This window comes from Aedes albopictus, chromosome 2 (genome assembly GCF_035046485.1).
Source record: "Aedes albopictus strain Foshan chromosome 2, AalbF5, whole genome shotgun sequence".
In the NCBI taxonomy this organism is placed as follows: Eukaryota; Metazoa; Arthropoda; class Insecta; order Diptera; family Culicidae; genus Aedes; species Aedes albopictus.
In genome coordinates, this window is record NC_085137.1 from 291,059,473 (window position 1) to 291,085,165 (window position 25,693).

General features: G+C 37.7%; 2 protein-coding genes across 5 annotated transcripts in view; both read right to left on the minus strand.

Moving 5' to 3' along the window:
• Positions 1–14,787, minus strand: part of LOC109410291 (zinc finger and BTB domain-containing protein 14) — a 35,857-nt gene extending 21,070 nt beyond the window's left edge. The window contains exon 1 of one of the 4 annotated variants that reach the window (XM_062852066.1): positions 14,256–14,787. In XM_062852066.1, coding sequence (XP_062708050.1) covers positions 14,256–14,280 — 25 coding nt within the window. In that variant the 5' untranslated portion in view covers positions 14,281–14,787. Of the gene's footprint in view, positions 1–1,673; positions 1,893–14,255 lie in introns of those variants that run through there. The other 3 variants (XM_029878416.2, XM_029878415.2, XM_029878412.2) reach the window with 3 other exon arrangements.
• Positions 36–5,858, minus strand: LOC134288812 (uncharacterized). The gene is made up of 4 exons (XM_062854699.1): positions 5,740–5,858; positions 738–990; positions 386–668; positions 36–315 (listed from the first exon to the last, which is right to left on the minus strand). Exons 1-4 carry the CDS (start codon positions 5,856–5,858, stop codon positions 218–220), a joined length of 753 nt encoding a protein of 250 aa, XP_062710683.1. The 3' UTR covers positions 36–217.
• Positions 14,788–25,693: the final 10,906 nt, after the last annotated feature.

Genomic DNA, 25,693 nt, shown 5'->3' on the forward strand with positions numbered 1-25,693 from the left:
CTCTCGTTTATTTAAGGTAATGAGACCCATTTTAAGCAAAGATTTAGAGGGAATTCTCCCTTTTCGAAGGTGTTTGCCGAATACTTACTTCCTTTGCTATCGTCGCGGTGGATTGTTCCGCTTAGCTAGACGTCTAGTCAGAGGAAGGGATGTCGATGGGAATGCTTTTGTTCCGCTGGACTGGAGGTTGTTCCGTCGAACGAACCGGGGTAGGATCTTATTCGTAGGCGCTTCTGCTTCGGATGGTTATTCCGCTGTACCGGAATACATCGGGTAATTCTCTCGACGTTCGCAATCGGAAACGGGAATGCTGTTCTGCTGGAAGTTGAAAAAATAAGATTTAGCGGGTATTCTCCCTTTCCGGAGATGTTAGCTGATTACTTACTTCCTTGGCTGTCGTTGCGACAGACTGTTCCGCCTGGCTGGACGTTCTTATCAAAGGAAGAGATGTAGACCAGGATGATTTTGTTACGCCGGACAACAGAGGTTGTTCGAACTAAACTATCGGATAATTCCCTCGACGTTCGGAATCGAACACGGAAATGCTGCTGTTTCGCTGATGCGATCGTTTCTAGCGTGGTCCTCCCTTCGCTCACGACTTTTCGAATATGGTTCACTTCCAATTCGGCCTTGAATTCGGCTGGAATTCGCCGGAGAGTTGCCGACAGCTGAAAAGTTGAAAAATTAAATATTTAGCGGGAATTCTCCCTTTCCGGAGGTGTTTACTGAATACTTACTTTCTTGGCTATCGTCGCGACGGATTGTTCCGCCTGGCTGGACGTTCTAGTCAGAGGAGCAGATGTAGATGAGGATGCTCCGACGGACTGGAGGTTGTTCCGTTCCGTCGAACCGGGTGAATTCCTAGAACACAATTGCCTGGCCTGTGTATTCTTAGCACAACTTATACTTAGCAGGACCAAACAATAAAAACTTAGCTTAAAAAACTTCGTCCGCAAAAAAAAAAACACGTACCAAACGCGAGTGTTTCCGCTCAATGTTTATTTTTTCATCCAAATATGGGTAAATACAACTTACCCATATATGGGTAAAGTCACTTTGATTATAATATGAGTAAATATTACCTATATTTATCGGTATAATTTACCCATAAAATAGGTTATGCATTCAAAACTTAAATATGGGTAAATGAACTACTCATTTATGGGTAAACTGATCTTAGCGTGCGAATCATCCATTGACAATATCTTAAAAATATAGGCTCATTAAAGTTTTTGCTCTCCTATGATTTTCCACTGATATTCGGATGAACAAATCGAAAGAAATATTGCTGTGTGCATTCGAAATGCAAATATCAAATGCGGGAGCACTAAATGCGGTAAGATTTTCTAATAGGTAACCCGATGTCAGTAGGAGCCTTTGAATCCTAGGTTGGCGGTGGTTTTGACTTTGGTTGCTAAGTTGCCTTTGGTAACACTGTGTTACCGCGTTTGGAGCGCATTTGGGCATCGTTTGCATCTTGAACGCACACAGCAATATACAAATGAATGACGAATAAATTTGAACCAAAAATTAAAACCGTGACTAATATCACATTCGCAACGAAAGGCATCACTGCTTCTATCAGTTGATTGAAAACGACGAGAGAAGATTATCGATTTTTCGCCTCGGCAGAATCGTATGCCGAGTGATCCATCGAATGCGTATGTACTTACATTTTCGACGCGCAAAAGCGCTATCCAGACAACCTCTTTTTGATAATTTTTACTACGCGCCGATAGATAGCACTGTTATTACTTCGATTCACTACTAAATACTCAATAGAAATGGCTATTTTGCCAAATTTATCTCAAATTGAAATTACCACCGATAGCTCAATGCAACGCCATGCAGTTGCTGCAGACAGTGAATCAAAAGTGATTGTTTGACAGCCGTCCCTTTTTATTACTCACCCACTAAAAGAGTACGGAAGATGGTTGATCAATGATGGTTGTCTTGTCTCGGACACTGCTTAGTGAAAGATTCGCGACAGACATTATTGTTCACACTTTTCACGTATGAACAATACTGCTTTTACTCGTATAATACTCCCATCTGTAAAAAGTCACTACAAAAACTTCACAGGTTTTTATCGGCGAAAATCTCAAGACCTTATAGAAACTAGATGTGGCTACACATGCACGAGAGTTATCTGCAGTAGACGTTCGGTGCATACGATTTAACTGTAGTGCTTTTAAACTGCAAATCCGGTTAGTGGAACAAATTTGCAGTTATCGCACCGCTATCCGTCAAAATGGTGCGCAAAGTTAGCCCAAATAAACAGTCGAATACATACTGACGTTGCAGTTATCGAATTAAAAAAAAAGACACTACACCGTCTTCCAGCAGAGGTTGAACGATCACAAACATGTGAGACAACGGACAGCACACGAAACGCCCAGTGGTCCAATGGAGAATTTTCCGTTTGACGAAAAGTTTTCACCGACTAGAACGGGAATCGAACCCACACTCCGGGGCCACAGACAAACAGACGTCTCACTCTACTCACTTCCCATCGTTTACCTTTTTAACGGAATATTCAAATATTCTGTAGTTCGCAAATCGCTCGCTTATGGCGCTCGTATCATTTTTGCTCCTGTTTGACGTTTGCTCACTACCGCCACCTACTCAGTAGGTTTGCGAACCACAGCGTAATTAGCATTGGGCGATTATGTTTTCGTGACGATGATTTTTATCGCATTTTGTTCCAAGTGATACGTCTGTTTGTCTGTGCCAAGGCTTTTGGAACGATCAGATGGCTGACACCGCTAACCGCTAAAGTAAACATGTTGAGGTTATCGAACGTCTACTGTAGATATATAATAAACGAATAATAATAATAATAATAAATAATAATCATAATAATAATAACAATAATGATAATAATAATAATAATAATAAACGAATAAAAAATACAGTAGAAAAACCGAACGTTGTATTGTAACAGTACTATTTAAAACCATATTTTTACAATAGACACTACTGTTAAAATAAAAACATAAAAACAATAAAATGTAATGTAGACACCATACAGTAAATTGTAAACAAGATTTTTACAATATACTATACGGGTTGTTAAGTATCGTAACAATATAAAAAAATATTTTTCTCCATATACACTGTGGTGCATAATTGATCGGACAAACGCCGATTTCCATACAAAATGGCCAAGTTTAAGATGCTGTAACTATGGTTTGCTTTGTTGGATTGAGCTCAATTTTTGACACGGAACTACAAATATGCTGAATTTTGTGTATACAAAGTATAAAATGTTTTCGCTCACAGGTCTGGGCGTGGCAAGGCGTTGAAAATATTGCAAAAGTGATCGGACAGCGGTACCCCTTTGATTTACACGCGTGCCGCTGTCCGATCACTTTTGCAATTTTTTCAACGCTTTGCCACGCCCAGACCTGTGAACGAAAACATTTTATACTTTGTATACACAAAATTCAGCATATTTGTAGTTCCGTGTCAAAAATTGAGCTCAATCCATCAAAGCAAACCATAGTTACAGCATCTCAAACTTGGCCATTTTGTATGAAAATCGGCGTTTGTCCGATCAATTATGCACCACAGTGTATACAGGGGATAGACAAAATGATCGGGACAGGCAAAATTTTCACTTTTCAAAAAAATTTCAAAAAGCTGTAACTTTTCGATAAGTGCATCAAACATTCTCAAATTTTCACTGTAAGTTGATCAACTATTTGTGTATCAGTGGACAAAATTTAGAAAAGATCGAACTATTCTGCACGAAGTTATAAAGATTCTAAAAAAGGTATAATTATCCGATAGCCAACTTTGAGCTGTTATATTTCCGGATTCAATGAACCGAATGCAATGAAATTTTGACTATTTATGACTTATATAATGAGCTTCGAAAAACTTTTGTTATAACTATAAATTCTTAACACGGAAAAAAATTATAACGATTAGCTTATTTTTATAATAAAACACCAAATTTTCTTAAATTTCAACATCGTTTCAAAATTCAAGATGCTAATTTTAGTTCATTTTAATTCCCTCTGATTCTCTCGAATACAGATATGTTTTGAAAGAAAGTAACAACATAGGCGCAAATTCATTAAAAAAGTAATGGGATGCATATTAAAAACAGACCAATTTACCAAAAAATCATGAAATTAATGAAATTGCCATAGCTTTTTCTCTTGTTAATAATTTCAAGTCGTGTCAAACGTTTTTCAGAGCTCATTATATAAGTCATAAATGGACAAAATTTCATCGCTTTCGATTCATTGAATCCGGAGATATAACAGCTCAAAGTTGGCTATCGAATAATTTTACCTTTTTCTAAAATGCTCATAACTTCGTGCGGAATAGCCCGATCTTTTCCAAATTTTGTCCACTAATACACAACTAGTTGATCAACTTACAGTGAAAATTTAAGAATATTTGATGCACTTCTTGAAAAGTTACAGCAAATTGGACATTTTTTGAAAAGTGAAAATTTTGCCTGTCCCGATCATTTTGTCTATCCCCTGTATATATATTTTTGCAAAACCATACATTATATTGTAAATTAATTGTTCTAAAAACTGATACGTGAGTTTTAATATACCGTACATTGTATGGTACACGTATGGTTTCAAACAATAAAATGTACCGTAAATATATTGTTTTTAATTGTAATTTCACTACTGGTCATACATTTAATTAAATGGTTTTCGAATGGTTCTCTTTCGTTATGTTGTATTGTTTTACATTACATAAACCATATAATCTCGCATATAATGTTATATTATCTTGTCATATTCCTACTGTTAAGGACAAGGTATTTGGAGTACATAGCTCAAAATTTCTAGAGCACCGTTTTTTCGAACCGTTGAACGGATTTGGATGAAAATGCATCACGCTAATTGTGCAGTGGTTGTCAACAGCGTGATGCATTTTAATCCAAATCCGTTCAACGGTTCTAAAAAACGGTGCTCTAGAAATTTTGAGCTATGTACTCCAAATACCTTGTCCTTAATGGCATCTTAGGCTTAGCATTATGAGAATGCGCTTTGGTAATTCTCCAGAGCGTTTTGGATAACCCTTCATATATTGGATCGCCCACGTCTACACACTTAATCTCCAAATTTGATCTCGGTAAATATGAATAACGAACTCAATCGGTAAAGGTTATTTTAACTGAAATGTCGTTAAAATTTGACAGTTCATCAAAAATAACGAAATTCAGTAATTTGCGTTCATTACCGAATCTCGGCAAACTTTTTTGCCACAGCAATCGGCAATCTAATCATTTCGCTGAATTTCGGTAAAGCGCATCTGTCAAAAATGAAAACGAAGCGCGTTGCCGGGTGCCATCTTCGTAAAAGAGGTTTTTGAAGCAGATCACTGGCATCGATCGAATGATTTTCTCGTAAGTAAACTAATTGAATTCATTAATTTGATCAATAAATGAATGTCTTTCTTAATTTTCTTTTCAGTTTGTTACTTTGGTAATGGAACGCTATAAGAGAAACGTCGTATCCTGCCGGATCCTCGCCTCCAAGGTGCCTGTTTGTTTGCTGCCGGACTTCAGCAGAAGCAGGTCCGTAGGTATTAAAACCGTTCGTAAATCCACTGGGCAAAGGCTCCCCATAAGCAGCTGGTCGCAAAGGCCGCCCACAACAGTGCTCCTTCGACCGGCGGAGTGAAGAAGCTGCATCGTTATCGGCCGGGAATGATAGTTCTGCGAGAAATCCGTCGTTACCAAAAGTCCACTGAGTTGCTGCTTACTCCGCAAGTTGCCGTTCCAGCGCTTGGAGCGTGAAAATGCGCATGCTTTCGTGACGGATATGTGTTTTCAAAGAGCCGCCGCTACTGCCCTGCCTGATCGGATTGTTCGGGGACACCATCTGCGATCCACGCCGAGCGCGTCACCATCATCCAGCTGGCCCAGTGCATCCGTGGAGGAGGGGCAGAAGGAAGTGACCCCGGGAGAAATGTGAAATTATGTTTTTACTGTTGATGTACAGTTAAAGCGGCCAAAATGTCCTACGCAGGACCAACGTGAATAAAATTGTTAAACTAATAATCATTTTCGTTTTATTTTACTTCTTCTTATCAATATGCATTAAAAAAACAAACATTTACAGAATTTCGGTAACCGTGTATGTCGAAGTTGTCGGCAATGTATTGCCGAACCACTCGTCAAAGTTTGACAGTTGATCTTTGTCAAGTTTGCAGACTAGTCGGCACTTTGAACTTTTACCGAGATTTTTACCGAGCTCTCAGCTGTTGGATTCTCGGCGATTTATTTTGCCGGCCTCGGCAAATTAAATTAAGTGTGTAAGTCTGAGTAGTCTCTGATTGCATTAACAGTTGAAGCTTAGACTCCCATGCCCCACCAGCCAGATAATCGAGTTTCGCAAACTAAGCATTATTTGTGACAACACTTTGAGCGGCATGATGGAACTATGCCGAGCGCTCTAAGTATTATTAGACCACTAATGTAGTTGCATGAAGTGGGTGACGAGGTACATAAGTATCATTACAGCGTGTTTAACCGTTATTGCGATATTGAGACTCCAGTTTGACTAAAGTTTGAAATACATAACAACTCATGAGAAAAAGTTCGATTCAAGTATAAGTTAGGTTAAAAATCGAACCCACAGACGAACCTATATTATTCAGTGTTCAGTCCAGTCCATATGTTAAAGATGGCTACGCCAAAGATAAAGTTCGTCAATCGTATTCCTCTCATCGCACTCTGCATACCTAACCCGCCATATCTCTTGGATCTGCAGTTCTTAAGACATCTGGTTTAGTACTTATTTAAACATTTTATTGACTTTAAATTGATGGTTCAACTTATTCACTTTTTTCTTTCCTTTGCATAAAAAAGTCACAAAAATCAACAAAACAAAGCACGGAAAAAATCTAAAACTGAATAAATACTTAAAAATGCACGGAAAAATAATTTTTCCGTAAAGTGAATGGTTCAAACGTAAGAAAAACAGTATAATATATTGCTACATAAAAATCGAATGTAGATGTATAGTAGCTACAATGTGCGAAGCTTTTAGCGAACCATTTCATTACAATATACATTATTGTAGCTGGTACACTGTATGGTGCAGGAATGGTTTTCACCAAACACCCTATGATTAGTTTTAATCCGGGTATTTCAACAAGGAAAACCCAAAATTTTCAAGTCATTCGGTTAAAAATTGAGTCTTGTAGATATTTTCAAAGTTGAAGTAATGATTATTATCTTCTTTTCGAGTTTTTTATGATCTTTTCTCATGAGCTCGTTATAAAACTTAGGAAGGTTCGGATAATGTGACAATACTATATATGTTTTTGGGCATAAATAGCAACTACATTTCTGGCATTCGACTATCAACTTTCATGAAATTTTGGAGAAATACTTCGTATATAGGTATAAGGAGATCTCGTACTTGTTTAGGAAACATCAGAAAACAAAGCCGTATTCCGGATATAACGAAAGATTTTGTCTAGTTTTTTGGCTGAACAGATCACTTTGCAGTTTTGCGCAATCGATTTTCTTTTAAGCAATATGTCACTTACAATGAAATTATTGGATCGTTAACACCTCTCCACTGCATTTTTAGGTCATCCCCACCAAAGACCAGTACGTTTCAAATGGTCGCAACTGTGGACGGTTTGGGGGATGGATAACAATCCTTGGTTACAAAGGCAACGTTTTTTTTTTTGTCGTACCGGGTAGAGGTGAATGGCAAACCAAAAACAAAAGAATAACAAATTGTATTATCATAACTTATTTTATCATTCATGAGTTCTTGATGAAGAGCTTAAAACAACTGGTCAATAGCATAATATGATCATATCAAAATATGCCATTCGCTTGTCATTTATCAAATTTGGAAGAATTACTACTGAATGTCTTATTTTGCTATCATAAAAAAAATTGTAATTGGTGAAATATTGTTGACCTCTTACGAGTTTGGAACCATCCAGTGTTTTCACTTATTATTGCAGACTACATTCCAAATTGGACTATCACACTTTTTTTGGTACGCCTAAAAAGTGTGATAAAAGTGCACATTTGCCTCGGATCGCCTCGACGTCCTCGGTGCACTTTACAAGGAATACAGGGTGCACTTTACAAGGAATAAGTGCACCGAAGACCTCAACTCGATCCGACGTATCCCTGCGCTGTAATCACACTTTGAAGGTGCACACTATTGTGTCAGTCCAATTTGGGGCGCAGTCAGCAATAAGAACAACATAACGACAAAATTTGAATTTTGGTTATTCTAATGCTAACTTTTGAAATTTTTTTTGGTTGACAGGTAAATAACTAATTTTGATATTGTTCTGTTTTCAATAACTGAAAATGGTATATTGAGCAATTCTCAACCTTATTTGTTTTTTTTTGTTCTTGGTTTGCCATTGTAATGTCAAGATTTGACATTCTTTAGTTATTTCATAGAACAATGTCAGTAACTATTTTTGCCCTTTTGTCACTTATTTCAAACAAACCAATGGCAAATTTTACCATTCAGTAATTCTTGTTGAATTGTAAACCTTGCAATTGTTTTGTAATTCTCTTCTGCTCGGGAAGTGATTGTATCTTTAAGGACAAACGTCATGAAATCCCGCTTCAACAGTGCATCAAAATTTCAAATGCACAAATCTTAAGAAGCATGCTTCAAACAACAATGCATTTCATTATTCTATTCTTGCTCACTTGTACCGTCAGTGTACCAGTAGCCGCTCATGACCCAATAGCCGCTCACTGTTGCAAAAATCAAGTTTACACACATAAATACTGTCTTTTCGGTGATGATATTCTTGGACAATATAAATTAGACGAGAGCAAAGCCATTTTATGCAATATTTATCGGATAACATGAATTTTAAAAACAAAACAATGAAATTTTTTGAGCGGCTATTGGGCCCAAAAAAGCTGTAGGTAATTTCATGTGTTCCAATAACCACTCACGCATAAAAACACGTCAAAATCGTAAAATCTGCCGATTTTAGTATACAGTGTGTTTAACCCCTATTATGCACTCCTACGGAACAGGAAAAAATAATTGTAAAAACATAGAGTTGCAAAAATAATGCACTTTTCCGCAAAAGTCTATTTAAAAGATGGCATAAATTTGTTCGTGAGCGGAATTAGGACCACTTTGGTCTCACACCAAATGTAATAAAATCATACTTTTATGAAAAGTTCTACATAAGTCGTGATTTGTATCTGATTGTACTTAGATTGAACTAACATAAAATGGAAAAACATTACAAATTGGCTAAACAGTCATTCAACAGATGATGTTTTTCTGCGAAACTGGCCTTAGATGAGCGGAATCTGGTACCCTGATGGTAATTAGTTTAAAATAAGAAACTCAGGTGCGTTGGTTTTGTTTACGAAGAGATTTGTGCCCCCGAAATCGCAAGTAGGTGCCAAAGTCGGCCATTGTGGCGGCCATTTTGGGATTCTAACATGTCTGTCCTTAACGTATCGGCAGCTGCCCAAATCTGATCAGAACAAGGTCTCATTTTTTTTCTTCAGAAGACGTAAGAGACGCTTTTGGAGATATTCTTCCCGATAAGTCATAGCGTACCTGTTGTTACAAATATCTAAGATTTTATCTTACACGAACATATTGCTAGCCATACTTTATATTTTCAGGGAATTTCGTTTTAAATTTTCGTTCCATCTCATTTTTGGCTTGTTGCTTTATAAAAATCCTGTCCTGTGAGATATTTGAACTTTTTGAGGCAGTATGTTTCATCATCCATAGCAACTCAACGGAATTTTGTGAGAAGTTGATGAAGAATACGGATTGTCCAAGCCTTGGTGCAAAATCGATTCGAATTAGTTTCGCGGGTACCAGTTTTCCATGCTGGAAGTGCCTTTCAACCAGATGTCCATTCGACTAAATGTCATAGCACAGACAAACAGACGTAACACTCTTCAAAGCAGCTTGGCACATGCATTTAACGATCAATTCAAATTCCATTTGATATGCGGGGTTGTTCCACCAGAGGCGCTAGTGTTCGATCGCTTTGACGTTTGCCAGTGTATACGTTGCTGAATGATGCATACGAAAATTACAGGCAATTTGTGTAGTAGTGTACGTGTTAGCAAAACGTCAAATCGAAATCCAGCATGGTCGACAGTGTCGCGCGCGGTTCTATCAACAGTGTGCTCATGAAAAAGACACCGGACAAAAGTTTTTGATGAATTTCCTCTAAGAGTTACGTCTGTTTGTCTGTGGGCATAGGTTATTTGATGGAAGTTAGCTCGCCACACAAATCTAACCTAAACCAGTCTCAAAAATTCTCCAGACATTGTGGAAAACCTCAACAAACAAATTGTTAATATCAGCTGAAGCCAGCAAAATAATTTGAATTATTCGTTGCGACTGAGATGATACTTTAGATGTAATGAAATTACAATTATTTCCAAGATACTTTCTCCCACCACGATTCATATAGTAACAATTACTCAATACTAATCGCTAGTACAAGGAGTCAATTTGTACAACCAAAAGCAAACCAATGCTCAAACATTTGGTCTGAATCGATCGTGGCATAGTTAAACAATTTGAAAGTACTGGGTAGGTGAAGTTTTAAAATAAATAATAGAAATCATCTAGTACCGACCAAAAGTGGTTATTATTGGAAAGAACACCACATGGCGACCGTAACAGGATAAGAACCTGCAATCTTCGGATTCTTTAGCCATAGAAATGACAACTCATGACGGGGCGGACCTGGTTGGATGGTTAGAACACGTGACTATCACGCCGTGGACCTGGGATTGAATCCCACTCCCGACAAACTCACAAAATTTGACGATGTGATGCTCGGTTTCTAGTGAACCGATTAAGCTGAAATTTTGACAGTCGCCATGGACTTACATGAATTTTGATTTGTATTCAATTGATTAAGTTCTGTTCACTACATCAAAAGTTACAGATATATGAAACGACAAAATAATAGAACCATTTTCAGATTGCAATTATCAAAGGATATATGATAGTATATGATACTTCATGAATGATTACCAAGTACTAAAATTAAGGATGCTATTTAAACTTGGGACATTTTTATTGAGTTAACCACAAATAACTATCATAAAAATCTGGTGTTAGAATTTTGTCGCACCGTATATCTGTAGTATTGGAAGTAGTGAACATAACTCAATCAATTTAATACAAATCAAAACTCTCGTAGTTTCATGTCGGCTGTCAAAATTTTAGCCAAATCGGTTTACTAGACACCGAGTACCATACCGTTAAACTTGGCCATTTTGTATGAAATAGGACCGGTGGTCTTATTGTTTTGTCCGACACTGTATAACTAATGAAACTAGCTTATAGCCGCCAAAATGTGGCTGTCAGTGCAATGAGTTATCGTTAACTTCCCAGTCTTGTTAGTAGTTAGAGGGTTAGTGTAGAATTGTAATAAGCCCTGTCGGTTCCCCCAGCACTGCGCGTAGTCAACTGTTGTTAGATAATGCGACAGCGAATAAGCGTATGCTGGAGGCATGACAAATCAAGCGTTTAGATTAAAGTCAATAGGCAATGGTATGATTATTAAGATTCGATTAAACTTATTTTTTTTAAAGACATGATCTAATTCAAAACCGAGTTACTTTCAAATATTATTTCATTTACTATTTCACTAAATTTTATTACTACATTTAATCTATCTAATCTATAATTATTCTAATCTAATCTTATCTCACACTAACGCAGCCATTACTTGAATGCATTCTTGAAAGTGAAGACTTTTCAAGTCTGTCATCTTTCTTGTCTAACGGCCAGGCCAACTGCGCAGCATGTACCGCAGAGAAGATTTCAAGGGATGGAACGGTTTCAACATAGTCAATATTTGAAAACATTCTAACCCTTGAAATCGAGGGGAAAGATGGAAGCGTGGACCTCCTGCACCAAACACTTCCAGATAACGATATAGATATATAAACATGTTCGCATATACATTATTATATACATTATTATTAATATGAATATGTGTACAGTGATTTGCTAAAAAAAGATTGATGGAATGGTGGTAAGATTCACTGAAAAGCGAAAAGGATTAAGTAATAAATACGAATAAGGCACAAGTGATACGCTCGTTACAGTTACTATATTTTAAAAATGGTGTTATTATACAATAAAATTACCTGAATCCTCCTAAAACAAAAGGTTTATTAGTAGTTCAAAACAAAACATAAAATAAAACACAAACATTACAAAAATACATCATATTTTCATATGGAATGCTTAAGTGGTAGCAAAATATCAAGGTTGAATGATTTCTGTAGATAACTTCACGAGGAATCAGACCTCCGAAGACCGCAAAGCGATGCGATATTCGTGGAAAAAGTTATTAAGCCTTACCCGATCGATAAAATCAGGCTTGATAATCCTCCTCGAAATCGAAAGAGTTTTGCAACATGCTCTAGAGCGGTGTTTTGCTCTTGCCTCGCCGCGAGGGAGCGAACGAACCCTAAACAGAGAGGCAATAAAAACTGAGCGAGGAAGAGGGGAACGAAAAAAGAGCCGATGATTATTTCGGGTTTTTGAGTGCGATTTTCGCCTCGAGAGTCTGTCTTTGTATGGGAGTGGAACTCGCGAGAGCTTTTTGAGTGTGAGTGGACGTGAGAAACACTACAAGCAATTATGAGTGTTGGACGAACTCCTCGCTGCGCGGCAAGCTCGCGCTCGGTGCTGTTGAGGGTTTGCGTTGTGATTTCTGAGTTTTATTTTCACTCCTCAGAAAATCGCCAAAATCGCTTCCTCTTTTTCTCGCGAGGGAGTTTCTGTCAAGCCTGGATAAAATGACGAGATTTTATTATTTATTGTTATTCCTTACATGTTAAACATCATAGGCATACCATTCGGTTTTCAGTCAATAACTTTTTCCACATGCCTTAGATCGCTTTGCGGTCTTCAGAGAGTTTGTTCCTCGTAAAATTTCCAACAGAAATCATTCATCGATATATTTTTAAGGGTTAAAAGGCAACCTGTGGCGATTTTTTTTTTGAAAAGGTGATTTTCCCCATAGTAAATCGTATGAAAAGTTAAAACGGCTGGCGCTAAAATATAGTTTCTCCGATCGAGTTAAAATTTTGCACAGTTGATATGGGGCCAAAATGGAACTCAAAAAGTGTACAGGAGTAAAATGTCCTTTTGTGTCCCACGCTAATACGCATCTCATCGCGTTCCAAAGCTTGTGTCAATTGGTTCAGAATTGGCTGAATTATAGCAGAAAAGTGCCCAAGGACCCCTGCCGAGATGGTTCCACTTCCCTATGAAATATTTGAAAAAAAAAAATGATGAAAAAAAAATGTTGATTCAATGAGTCTGACTAAACATGTTCTGCTAGGGAAACTTTGAAAATTCATACATTTATTTAAATCTCTAAGTATTAGAACTCCAGGACAGTTTGGATAACCTAGAACATCCCCACACAAAATTAACATAGTATTTCTTTAAGTATTATGATGTACATATACCATTGCACTATAGGGGATTTCCATACAAACAGGCGGACAAAAATATGTTTGCCAAATTTTCGTTGATTTTATAGTTTCATGTAGTTGGTTCGGCCGAAATATATTGTTAATGAACGTTTTTAAACATTTATCACGATCAAGTTTTGAAAAGGGCATATTTTAAATATGGGCAAATAACTGAAAATATGTAAAACGTTAGGATTCGTTTTATTTTTTTTTTTAAATTTTATTTTGTTTTCTGTACTTGGACTTTTTTTATAGAGGCTTTTAACCAACGGGTTCATTCACCTCTTAGTGTACTTGGACTGATTAAAATATTGTGGATTAACTTGGAAATTGAGTTCCAACTTCCAAGGGAATTTTCTTAGACTAATATGAAAAAGTTTACGAGTAATATTTGTTAAAACCGTTAACCTGTTTGTTAAAGTGATACTTCGATAGTAATATATTATTAAAAAAAAAAAATGAATATTGAAATTGAATCAAAATTAAGAAGCAATAAAAATAATTATTTGTAACAATACGACTGACTGAAGTTCCATCCCGACAGTGCACAAACGGATCGAAAAATCGATATCCAGACAGAATGAGTTTTATCGCTACCTATCGAAAGCATGTCTACCTCACCTCACAGCATTGCGTATCAGTCAACGAACACAGACAGACGCCAGCGAGTAATCAATAAAATAAGGTAAAGCATAATATGCTTGTTTCACATGGTGTTGCATGCAATTTACGCCTTTGAGGAATTATTATTGATGAACATGTAAGATTATATGCCTATACTTACTCATATGTCGCTTGCAGAGATCCATTATGTTTTGTTTTAGCAGCGATATTGATGTTGATGACCTCGTTAAGATTTCACCACTAATTCAAATAAGGTCCACAAACATTATTACTTGTAGTACGTTTAGCAACTTCAAACCGAAATTCAAATTTTGCGCCTCTGATTCACAGTACAGATTTTCATTCTTGTTCAAATTTATTGCTCGGAAATAGATAGGTATCGCGTCTGCCTGACTCAATCGATAAATTGATCAACAATAATATGAACAGCACTTCACAGTCCGTTGACCAAACTTTGTTGAAAATCGATAACCTTGTCACAGAACTGATGCTTCAGATGAAATAACTATTTTCTAAACAATTCACACAAACAATTGATTTGCCGCGCATTTTTGGTTCACAAGGATAATGGTTACATACTGACAAAGCTTATTTTGTTTATATTACTATACAACCACTGAAAATTTCTTGCTACCGTATGCACATGAATCAATAGAAGAGAGAAAACATCCTATCAAAACGAAGTTCGACAGAATACTGCTGGCATGTGTATACCTAGCACGGAAAACTGTAAACCTACCAGCGAGAACGCATATGATGGAAAACACAGCGATCAAAACAAGGGAGCAAGGAAAACACCAAATCTGAGAGAAAACTATGCTGGCTTCATTCTCTGTTTATGCAATGCCGATGGGAGCTTTTTTCCGGTCTTATTAATGACTGTGAGAGTTCAATGAAAAATCTCTCGAATTATATATTCTCATCTCGGTTGGAGTTTCCCGCTTACCCGAGTTGTTCCGTTTGTTGAATGTTCCGTTTAGAATCTGATGTGGGAAATTCATTAAGGTGCAAGTCTAGAATCTAAAAGTAAAAAAACTGGAATATTAACTGGAGTTCCTTCTCTAGGAGTTTATTAAGAAACTGCACTAGAAGTTTCTTCAGCAATTGCTCAAGAAGTGCCTTTAGGGATTTTCCCACGATCTAGTAATTCCTTCTGAAATTGTTCCTGGATTTCCCCTAAACAATACTCGAGAGACTCCTCTAGATATTCCTTCAGTAATTTCTGCAGAATTATCAGGATTTTCTCAAAGAGTTCTAAGTTTCTACGGAATTTCCCCTAAAAGTTTCTTCTGACAATTCAAGGATTTTGCATGTTTGTTTTTTTTTTTTAATTTCATTATGTGTTTCTCCATTGATTTTTCCTCCTGGAGGAATTTATGAAGGTGAACTTGGATGAGTTTTCAGGTTGGTTCAGGTGAAATTATTCCAGGTTCAAATAAGCAAATGTATTAAACCAGGGTGGACTGGCATGCCGTATAAAGCTTAAGATCCTAGGATCGACCGAAGTCCGTTGGCCGATGCTACCGAAATGTTGTGTTACTCAATAGGCTTTGGCGTGTTTCTCATCTATTATAAGGTTGTTCCGTTTAATATTGATCCTCGTTTTTTGCATAGTTTTACTTATACCTTTTGACCAAAAATCAAAACGGGTTTATCAAGGGAATTAGTTGTGCTCGAAACTCCTTGTCTGGGTTGTAGCTGTTAGGTAGAAAAAATGTATGTCCTTTTACAGCGGTAACATAGATCACCAGGTTATCCAAAACGTCCAGAAGTTTTGAACTTAGTCTACTAAATACAAATAATTGTGGGTACTTTTCAAATCACTTTATTCATTATACGCAGAGCCGTAGCGTGCTCCCATGGCGCCCTTGGCAAGCATCCAGATGGGCGCCTTACGACCATCTGATATTGCTAATTTGTAGAGCGGGCGGAAACACAAGTTTTAACAACCCATAAAAGTCGACATATCCACTAAAAAGAAGGCCAAGCTTTTGCGAATTTTACCGGGTTTTTTTGTCGTTTTTTGACTTTTTTGGAATATTTTGGCTTAGGGAAACTAGTATCGCTCCCACTGCCCCCATTCGCACAACAGTCCCATGCGAATAGGAAACCCAGCAAAGATGGGACAGTTATGCGAATAGGGGCAGCCCAGTTAATTTGCAATAATTTATTCATTTTGTTTTTCAAAGTTTTCTTAAAAGTTGGATTTTGGTGTTCCGAACGACAAAGTTTCCAAGTTTTTTTTTATTTTCTTAGAGTGTGCTTCATTTGTTTATTTCTTTAGGAATTTTATTAGAAGTCCCCAAAAATGTTCCAAAGTTCATTTTTCTTATACGAATGTAAGTACGAACCAAGGTACAAACACATTTTTCATTTCAATAATCTCACCACCAGTACAATGACATTTCAGATTCCTAGCATGACTTACGCATACATTTCTTCAAGAAATCTTAAATATGTTTTCGTCTTTTTTTTTCTTTTCTGGATTTTTGGTCAACCTGAATTTTGTTTTTGAAGAGTTTTCAGGAATCCTCAAAAAAACCTTTATTTGTCAATTTTCTGGGATTAGTTCAATTGGTTTCACCAAATAACTTTATCAAAGGTTTCTCCTGAAGTTCAATCAAATTATTTCCCAGAAGAAAGAAACTTTTCAGTAATCATGAGATGAGCCTAAAGAATTATATGTATGTATAAGTTTTTGTTGGAATCTCCAGAAGAATTCGGGAGACATTTCAATAAGAATTACCAATGGAATTCATGGAGTATTTATAGCAGAAATTCCTGGAACAGAACAGAATGCCTTTATAAATTTGTGGTCATCTACAAGAAAAATCACATAAAATGCTTGGAAGAATTATTGAAGGAATCTCTTAAAACTATTTTTAGGACGATTTTCTAAAAAAAATCCCCAGAAGATTTTGCGAAGAAATTCATAGAAGAATTTCTAAAGAAATTCTTGGAAGGCTTTAAAATAACTTTTTGATTTATTTTGAATAAAATCAATAGCGGATTTTCTAACGGAATACCTGGAGAAATTACTGAAGGATGGAAATTTTCGTTTTTCTGGAGGAATTTATGGGGAAGTTTATGGTTTTCTAAAGAGTACCCAGCAGAAATCTATGGAGCATGGAACAATTTCGGAAGAAATCATAGGGAATTTTCTATGCGATGTGAGAGATTCTGTGAGATTCTTTCCAAAAAAATCTATAGTTGATTTTCTAAAGGAAGTTTTGGCCAAATTTTTTCAAGGAAATCTGTGAAATATTAAAAAAAAAAATCCATGTAAGAATTTCTGAAGGAATTCTTGGAGCCATTCATGAAGGAATCTCAAAAGGATTTCCTATATGAATTCATGGAGGAATTAGTGAGGAAATTTATAGAACTGTTTCTAAGTAGTCCTTAAAGATGTTTTTTGCAAGAAACTCTGTAAGTGTTTCTGAAGAAAACCCTGGAAAATTTCTAAAGAAATTAATTGATGTTTTACTAGGAAGAAATCAGGAAAAAATGTGAAATAGAAGTGTTGAGAAGTTTGATGGAATCTGTGCAGGAATTTCCAAAGTTATCTTTGAAGAAAAATGCCAAGTTCATTACTGAAAGATTTTTTGAAAGAATATCTGTAGAATTTGGAATTACGGAAGTTTATCCACTAAAATCCTCTGAGAAATATCAGGAGGAATCCTTTCATCAATTTCTGACAAAAAATCCTAGAGAACTTCTGAAGGTCTCCCTTAAGGCGAAACTGGAAGCATTTCCTCACTTTTTGGTTTTTGAATTTTTATTAAATAACGAAGCAATATTTTCAAAATCGGTTTTCGTGCACATGTAGAGTATGCATCAGGGTATCTTCTGATTTTTTTACGTGGTAGAAAATGTTTTTCGTTTTTGCAGAAACCATTTTTGAACGAAATTTCACAAAAAAATGGTTTCTGCAAAAACGAAAAACTTTTTCTACCGCGTAAAAAATTCAGAAGATACCCTGATGCATACTCTACATGTGCACGAAAACCGATTTTGAAAATATTGCTTCGTTATTTAATAAAAAATCAAAAACCAAAAATATGAGGAAATGCTTCCAGTTTCGCCTTAAGGAAATACTATAGGAATCATTCGAGAAATTTTAAGAGGAATCTCCAGGACAAATTTTGAATTATTTTTTCAAGAATCCCTGAAGGAGTTTCTGTGAGAATTTCTAAAAAAAATTTTTGAGAATTTTTCAATGAAACCCCTACAAAAAATCTGAAGAATTTTTATAAAGATTTGCTGAAAGAACCCCAGCAAGAAATTCTGAAGAAATACTCAAACACAAGAAACTCAATAAGCTGAACTGAATTTTCTTCAGCTAGAGTTTGCTTAAGAGATGTTTGTTTCACTCTTGTTCAACAAAAATGTTTGTAGACAATGATCTAGAGAAATCTGATTTTTTGAGAATACAGAAGAACGTTAAAAACACATGATCAATCATAGATACGGTAAGTTGTGAAATCTTGATAATGTTCAAAGAAACAATATCACCATTCTATTTTCTTGTACACAGAAAAAAATATTCATGTAAAATTCAACGAGAAATCATGCACATAAAGGGAATGCTAGAGTTAGTGCATATTTACACGAGATATCATGTAAAATTACGCTACAATCGTGTAAATTTCCGCTAATAATCACGTAACCGGTTGGAGACCATGATGGTTTACGCGATAGTTGGCAGAAATTTACACGATGGTAATGTAATTTTACATTATATCTCATGTAAAAGTGCAATAACTCTAGCATTCCCTTTATGTGCATGATTTCTCGCTGAATTTTAATTACATATTTTTTTCTGTGTAGCCTTAGGCCTATCGCGCCCCTTGAAACTGGCGCCTCTCTGAAACTGGCGCCCTTGGCGGGGGCCAACCTGGCCAACCACACGCTACAGCTCTGATTATACGGAGTTTGAAGTGTAACCGATGCTTTGTATTGCATACATGAATCAAATGGGTAAACTCTGGGCTGTCCATTTATTAAGTAAGGGAAAATTTGGGATTTTTCGACCGGCAATACAATATTTGTATTAGCAATACGGCATTGATGATGCTATTGTCAATCGCTCTTCTATTTCACGCCACCCAGCAGGGACGTGGTCTGGCACCCGCTTCAGCATCTCCATTTCACGTTATATAGGGTATTGGTTCCCTTATTAAGCATGTGGCTCCCATTTTCATCCTACGAAAAACAAAGGATTGAAGCGCTGTTTGTTTTGTTTCTTATTTTTGTATTTTTTGTTAGAAGTGAGCACCCATGAAAACAAAAAGAACGGAGTCAATCGGTGCCGTAATCGCTTGTTTTCGAATAGGATGAAAATGGGAGCATGAGATTACTGATGGCACACATACCCTACTGCACCTCTTTTGATTTGTGACCAAGCCTAATTTCAATCATCTCCTATTCCGTTCCCACGAATTGCATCATAGATTGCATCAATTTATAAAGCAGAACAGAAAGGACATCTTTTCATAAATTTAACATCAAATCAAGTTCTCGACGATGATTCGTGATGCTAGAAATGAAAAAAGCCTTTCATATCCGGGGAAATGTACTTATTGTAGCCGAATAAAACACTTCCACACGCGGACATTAAGTAATAAAAACATGCACATTATTAACATAAACTATGTACACAATTTACACAATACTACAACATATTAAAATCTATTAAAAGTAATACCGCGGAGAACGCGCGCGGGCAGCATCTTGCTGCTGTTGCAGTCGATGACGTTCTGCTGTTCTGCTGTATGTTCGTCATCGTCGTCGTCGTCGTCGGCGGCGGCGGCCGTCGTCGTCTATCCATCGTTGTGATAGACACGAGCCGAGCCGATCATGGGGTACACGAATGCTCGTTCACAACAAAGCCCATGACCGGAATTAGGATACTAGAGGTTGTACTTGCTCCTAATTTCAATCAGCATATGGATACAAAGGAAACTATGAAAAATCTGCTGTACAATCGAAACAACCAACTCCAGCATCAGTCAAGACTCTGACCGGTACATATCATCATTTATTGCTAACCCCATGTAGCAAGCATAAATTATGGTGTCGTAGGATTAAAGGTTTATTGGTCATATGTACCTACCTTACCTTGTTGGCTACAAAGTAACTTTACTCCAATGCCGAGCGTATAGTAGAGCACCATCTTCGTCGGTCTTGGGCGATGTTCCTCCAGTTTCCCCGAACGTGTAGGGATCGTAGATCTTCTTCAACCGCGTGCAGCCAGCGAGTTCGCGGCCGCCCACGAAGTCGCCTACCTCTACCGGGTTCTCTGTTTTCGCTATTCTTTCTTCGGACATTCGCACTACGTGTCCAGCCCACTGAAGTCTGCCGTATTTTATACGTTTCACAATATTCGCATCTTCGTACACTTGGTACAACTCGTGATTCATGCGTCTGCGCCACACTCAATTTTCTTGTTTCCCACCGAGAATTGTCCGCAGCACTTTGCGCTCAAAAACTCCAAAAGCTTTTCGGTCTATCTCCTTTAACGTCCACGCTTCGTGACCGTAGAGGGCAACGGAAGAATCAGCGTCTTATACAGAGCGAATTTTGTTTGCGTTTGCAAGTTACGGGACCTAAGCTGGCTACGCAATCCGTAAAAGGCCCTATTCGCAGCTGCAATACGCCTTTTCACTTCACGGGAAACGTCATTATCACATGTCACAAGTGTTCCAAGATAAACAAATTCTTCAACAACTTCAAACACTTCCCCATCAATCACTACCTCAGCACTAACACCACTAGGCCTGCTTCTGTCTCTACCCGCTATCATGTACTTCGTCTTGGTAGAGTTAATCGTCAAGCCTATCCTCGCTGTCTCTCTCTTCAGAGGAGCATAAGCTTCCTCCACTGCCCTACGATCGATGCCGATGAGATCAATATCGTCCGCAAAACCGAGGAGCATGTGCGACCGTGTGATGATAGAGCCATTCCTCTGCACGCCTGACCTCCTAATTGCTCCTTCGAGTGCAATGTTGAACAATAAATTTGAAAGAGCATCTCCCTGCTTCAATCCATCCAAGGTCACAAACGACGTAGACACTTCGTCCGCGATCCGAATACTTGATTTTGATCCATCCAGCGTTGCGCGTATCAGCCTAATTAGTTTCGCCGGAAAACCATGTTCTGACATTATCTGCCAAAGCTCATTTCTTTTCACTGAATCGTACGCTGCTTTAAAATCAATTAACAGATGGTGAGTCTGCAAGTTATATTCCCGAAATTTATCTAGGATCATCCGCAGGGTAAACATTTGATCCGTCGTTGATCGGCCCTCACGAAAACCAGCCTGGTATTCGCCGACGAAGGACTCCTCAAGAGGTCGCAGTCTGTTGAACAGGACACGCGACAGTATCCTATACGCCGAATTTAAAATGGTAATCCCTCTGTAATTGGCACACTCCAGTCTGTGCCCTTTCTTGTAGATTGGGCATATGAGGCCATCCAACCAACTAGTGGGCAATTCTTCATCCTCCCAAATCTTTATAATAATCTGAGGGATTGATTGATGTAGCTACACGCTTCCGTGCTTAAGAAGTTCGACCGGGATCTCGTCCTTCCCAGCAGCCTTGCTGTTTTTCAGCTCCTTAAGGGCCTTTTTAACCTCATCCAGTGTTGGTGGTTCCACTGCTTGACTGTCATCCATTATGTTAATCCTGTTCCTGGGTGCTCCTTCGCTGCTACCATTCAACAAATCTTCGAAGTGCTCCTTCCACCTGGCTGCCACCATTGTTTTGTCTGTCAGCAAATTTCCTTCCCGGTCATTGCACATGCATGGTCATATGTAGATCACGTCAAACCCAACATAGGCCCAACAGTTATGCGGTGTGGGCCCAACATTGGTTCAACATTCGTTAAAATTTGACCCGACTTTGACACGACATTCGATACGTTTTCAGCCTATTAAAATATGATTATTTTGCCAATCTTATGAATACATCGAATAACCGGAATTAGGAACACAAGTGAACGGAGTTAGGAACATACTGATTGGAATTAAGAACAACAATTTGCTTTAAATAGCGACCATTTTCAAAATAAGTGGCAAGCACTCCAACCTATTTTTCTAGCAATATTGAGATATAATAAATCAGCGTTACACAATTACAGCCATTAAATGCAAATAAGCTGTTAGACTTAGTGCATCGTCTTAAGTGAAAGGAATTACACTCCCGATCAAAAGTTTGGGGTCACCTCCTCAAGAACATGTCATTTTTTTAGGCCCATATCTTCGCCAATTTGCGTCCGATTTCAAAACCCTAGGTCTCATTCAAGAGATAATAAGTCAAAGAAACTTAAAACATGATTTAAAACAAACTTTTTCCATTTTTTTATGTTAACTTGACCCAAAGTTTCCAAATTTTCTAAAAAATGAATAAAAATTTACGGCAGTGTCGCTGGAAAATGGGTCGACAAAATTTTAAGATGAGAGCGGTAATATAACCCATTTTCTATTAGCTTTCAACTGCTTTTTACAGAACTTAGCTAAAAAATATAGAAAAAAAGTTATTAAGTAAATTAACTCTTCATGCCATCGACCAAAAGTTTGGGGTCACTATCGTAAAACATGAAAAAGTGATTTGTTGATATCTTTGACAGCAAAATAGCGAATTTTCAATTTATATGTAGTTATATAACAATATAAAGTACAAAAGTGTATCTCAGAAAGATCTCACCTAGTTCCAGCGTAGCGTAGTCCACTGACTGTATTGATCTGCTTGTAATAACCCATTTACTAACGGATAACTGTTCGTTTATTTTCCCAAAGTTCTGCAGAGATAATGGACGTTTATTTCACTATTCTTTTTGGTACAAGCAGCTTCCTTCCAACCGGGTAACCTCAATATTTCTTCAAAAGTTTATATCCATATCCAATCAATATTCATCCTTGTGCCCAACCCGACAACAAATTCGAGAAGAACCGGCATCTCCCACTTTGTCTCCAACTGCCTGGCATTGTTCAACAGATCTCACAGAGCACGTTTTTCTCCACAGACACGCGCAAAACGACGTCACACGGCAGAAAAAAGGTGCAGCGAGGACTAACTTTCCGCAACTGTCCCGGATCCCGCCCACACGCCCCATTATTATCCGACAAATGAAAATACAAACGCAAAGAATCTCTTTCCGAAACACGATCATCAATAATCTCTGGTTATTATCTTCTCAAACGCAAGATTAAAATGCCAGCCATTACCTAAAATTTATGTTGGAGTCCGCGCACATAAATAAACTTCTTCGAACTATATAAACACGTTAGACCAAATTTTTCCAATTGTAAAAATCACTATTCACTATTCAAATTTAAACTGCCGAATGGCATAGCACTATAGGTATACCAGCGTGGTTACCAGCCAATTGACATTTTCACCGACACTTTTTCTCGTTTTCAAAAGACGATTGATACACAATAGGACAAATTTTCCACTGCATCTGCTAGCAATACCCGGTCGTCGATCGACATTCCGAGTCCCTCAGTTTGCACAAGGATGCCATGGTTCACCGCTTATGCTTTACAATACAGCTTAAAAAAACTAGAACAACACCTCTGGCCACAATAATGCATAAAGTATTAAAGAGGACCGAAACTTTTGATTAGCCACTCCCATCAAAAATCTGCTTTTGAATTTGTCAGTTTCTCGATTTTTACTTATGCTAACCATGCCAAGTGGAAATAGCAAGGTTTGATTGCTTTGACATTCATTTCATTTTCATTTTGCAGCATTTGGTGGGGCCAGTGTTAGGACGAAAAAGTGATCAGTGAACCACTCGGCAGTTTTTCTTCCCTTCTGTTGGTTCTGTTTCAATTACCAAGCGGTGTATGTTCTCTCGTCGAGTCGCATGGTTCACGAAGGAACACAAAGAAGATACTCCGATATAAACAAGCTGCGGCGATGAACGGGCATCGCTAAGTGTAACACTTACCGATGATCTCTCATCGTTGGCTGGGGGCAACTGTGAATAATCGTTATTTTCATTAGTATTTAATGCGTTTTCGCTTTAAAAACGTGAACTACTATTTAATTTAACTGTATTCCCGACGTTGCAGGTTGTGTAGTCACAATAAAAAAAGAATTATGGCAATAAAATATTCTTACCGAATGCATCGCTTCCATTAGCGTCATCGAGCATCTTCTCTCTTGATTGCGCTCTCGTATCGAACCGGACAAGAGAATGATCAGCATTTCGAGGAGCGTTCCTGAGCATGTTGGTTCACGAAATGTTACAATCGCGAATGTATCACTTGCTGAGCATGGACCATTCAGTGGTTCGCGATAAAAATCCACACACTGGGTGGGGCAATGAGAGCGCAAGTCAGTCCAAAGCCGATGATAAGGAGTGGTAACGGCTGAATAGTCTTTGCTGACCACATAAACGTCATGGGATAGGAAAAGGGTATTTTGGTGTGGGATTATAGTGTTGGTACAGACTTGACACTATCAATGCTATTCAGATGCAAAATAATTTTAAGGCTCAATAGTGAATCGCATACCTTACAAAACCAAAAGAAAAACAATAGTCAAACAACTAATCCACAAAATGCCAAGCAAGTCATAGAAAGAAAAGCGCCCGATTGTTTATTTTGTCAATTATAACAAACAAACGGAAACTTCTACCCTCTCCGACTCGCCAGTCACCCCGGAAAAAAATTCCCTTCAGTTCTGGAAAATATATTATTCCCAATTAAGCCTTTAATCGAATTGTTCTCGTGGTCTTGTAGTACCCCTACTAGGTAAGAATCAGTCATTGCCATACATATTAAATGCTAGACATGACCCCGGATAGCATTTGCATATGTAAAAGCTTTGCTGATGTGACTTTCCTATTAGGCAATTCTCTCATCTCATGTTTGTCTTCAAAACCTTGTCAAGCTTAGAAAATTTAAGTTAATAAACAATACATTACAAGGTTCGAATTTCCATAGAATGAGGTCATTTATTCGCACTACAACACCATAGAAGATAATAGCACATTGGCTGACTACAGTACAAATGCGAAAAATCTCCCTTTTCCCCCTCTCCGCAACCCGGGGACGCGCCCTGTTCGATTTCGAAAGCCTCGGACAATATTACAAACCTTCAATGGCATTCCCATACACTAACCCACATTGCCCATTCAGGGGTCTGACCCTCAGTTTGTAATATTCTCACCAACTTGGAATTATATTTTCCCGGCACATAAATGACTTCGACAAATGTTCGATATACTTTGCAGCAGCATGATCAGTATAACTATATCAGGTGACTTGAAGATCAAATTTTTACAGAATTGTTTGCCATTCATTATACATTCAGCTCTTCCAATCATTACTGCAAAGCACATCGGCTACATGCCTGAACTCAAAGCTTCCTGGAAGATATAATCCAAGCCCAGGGTCGGAAGTAATCTGTGTTATGTCAGCCTCATATTCAACTTGTATTCAGCTCCGTTAACCTGCTGAAAACAAAAACAAATTGACGTACGAGATGCAATTATAATCCAAACATGTTTAATTGTCTCATCTAAACGCATTTATAACTTACAAGCTCTTCTAAAAATGTTCAATTTGGGATTTGAACTCGCGATCTC

Excerpts from the sequence above, each read along its gene's own strand:
- LOC134288812 (XM_062854699.1), bottom strand. The coding sequence starts at position 5,858 with ATGGTGTCCCCGAACAATCCGATCAGGCAGGGCAGTAGCGGCGGCTCT. Across the intron at positions 991-5,739 it reads CTGGAACGGCAACTTGCGGA|CGGAAACACTCGCGTTTGGT; the intron begins GTAAGCAGCAAC and ends ATAAACATTGAG. Across the intron at positions 669-737 it reads TCGCGACGATAGCCAAGAAA|CTGTCGGCAACTCTCCGGCG; the intron begins GTAAGTATTCAG and ends TCAACTTTTCAG.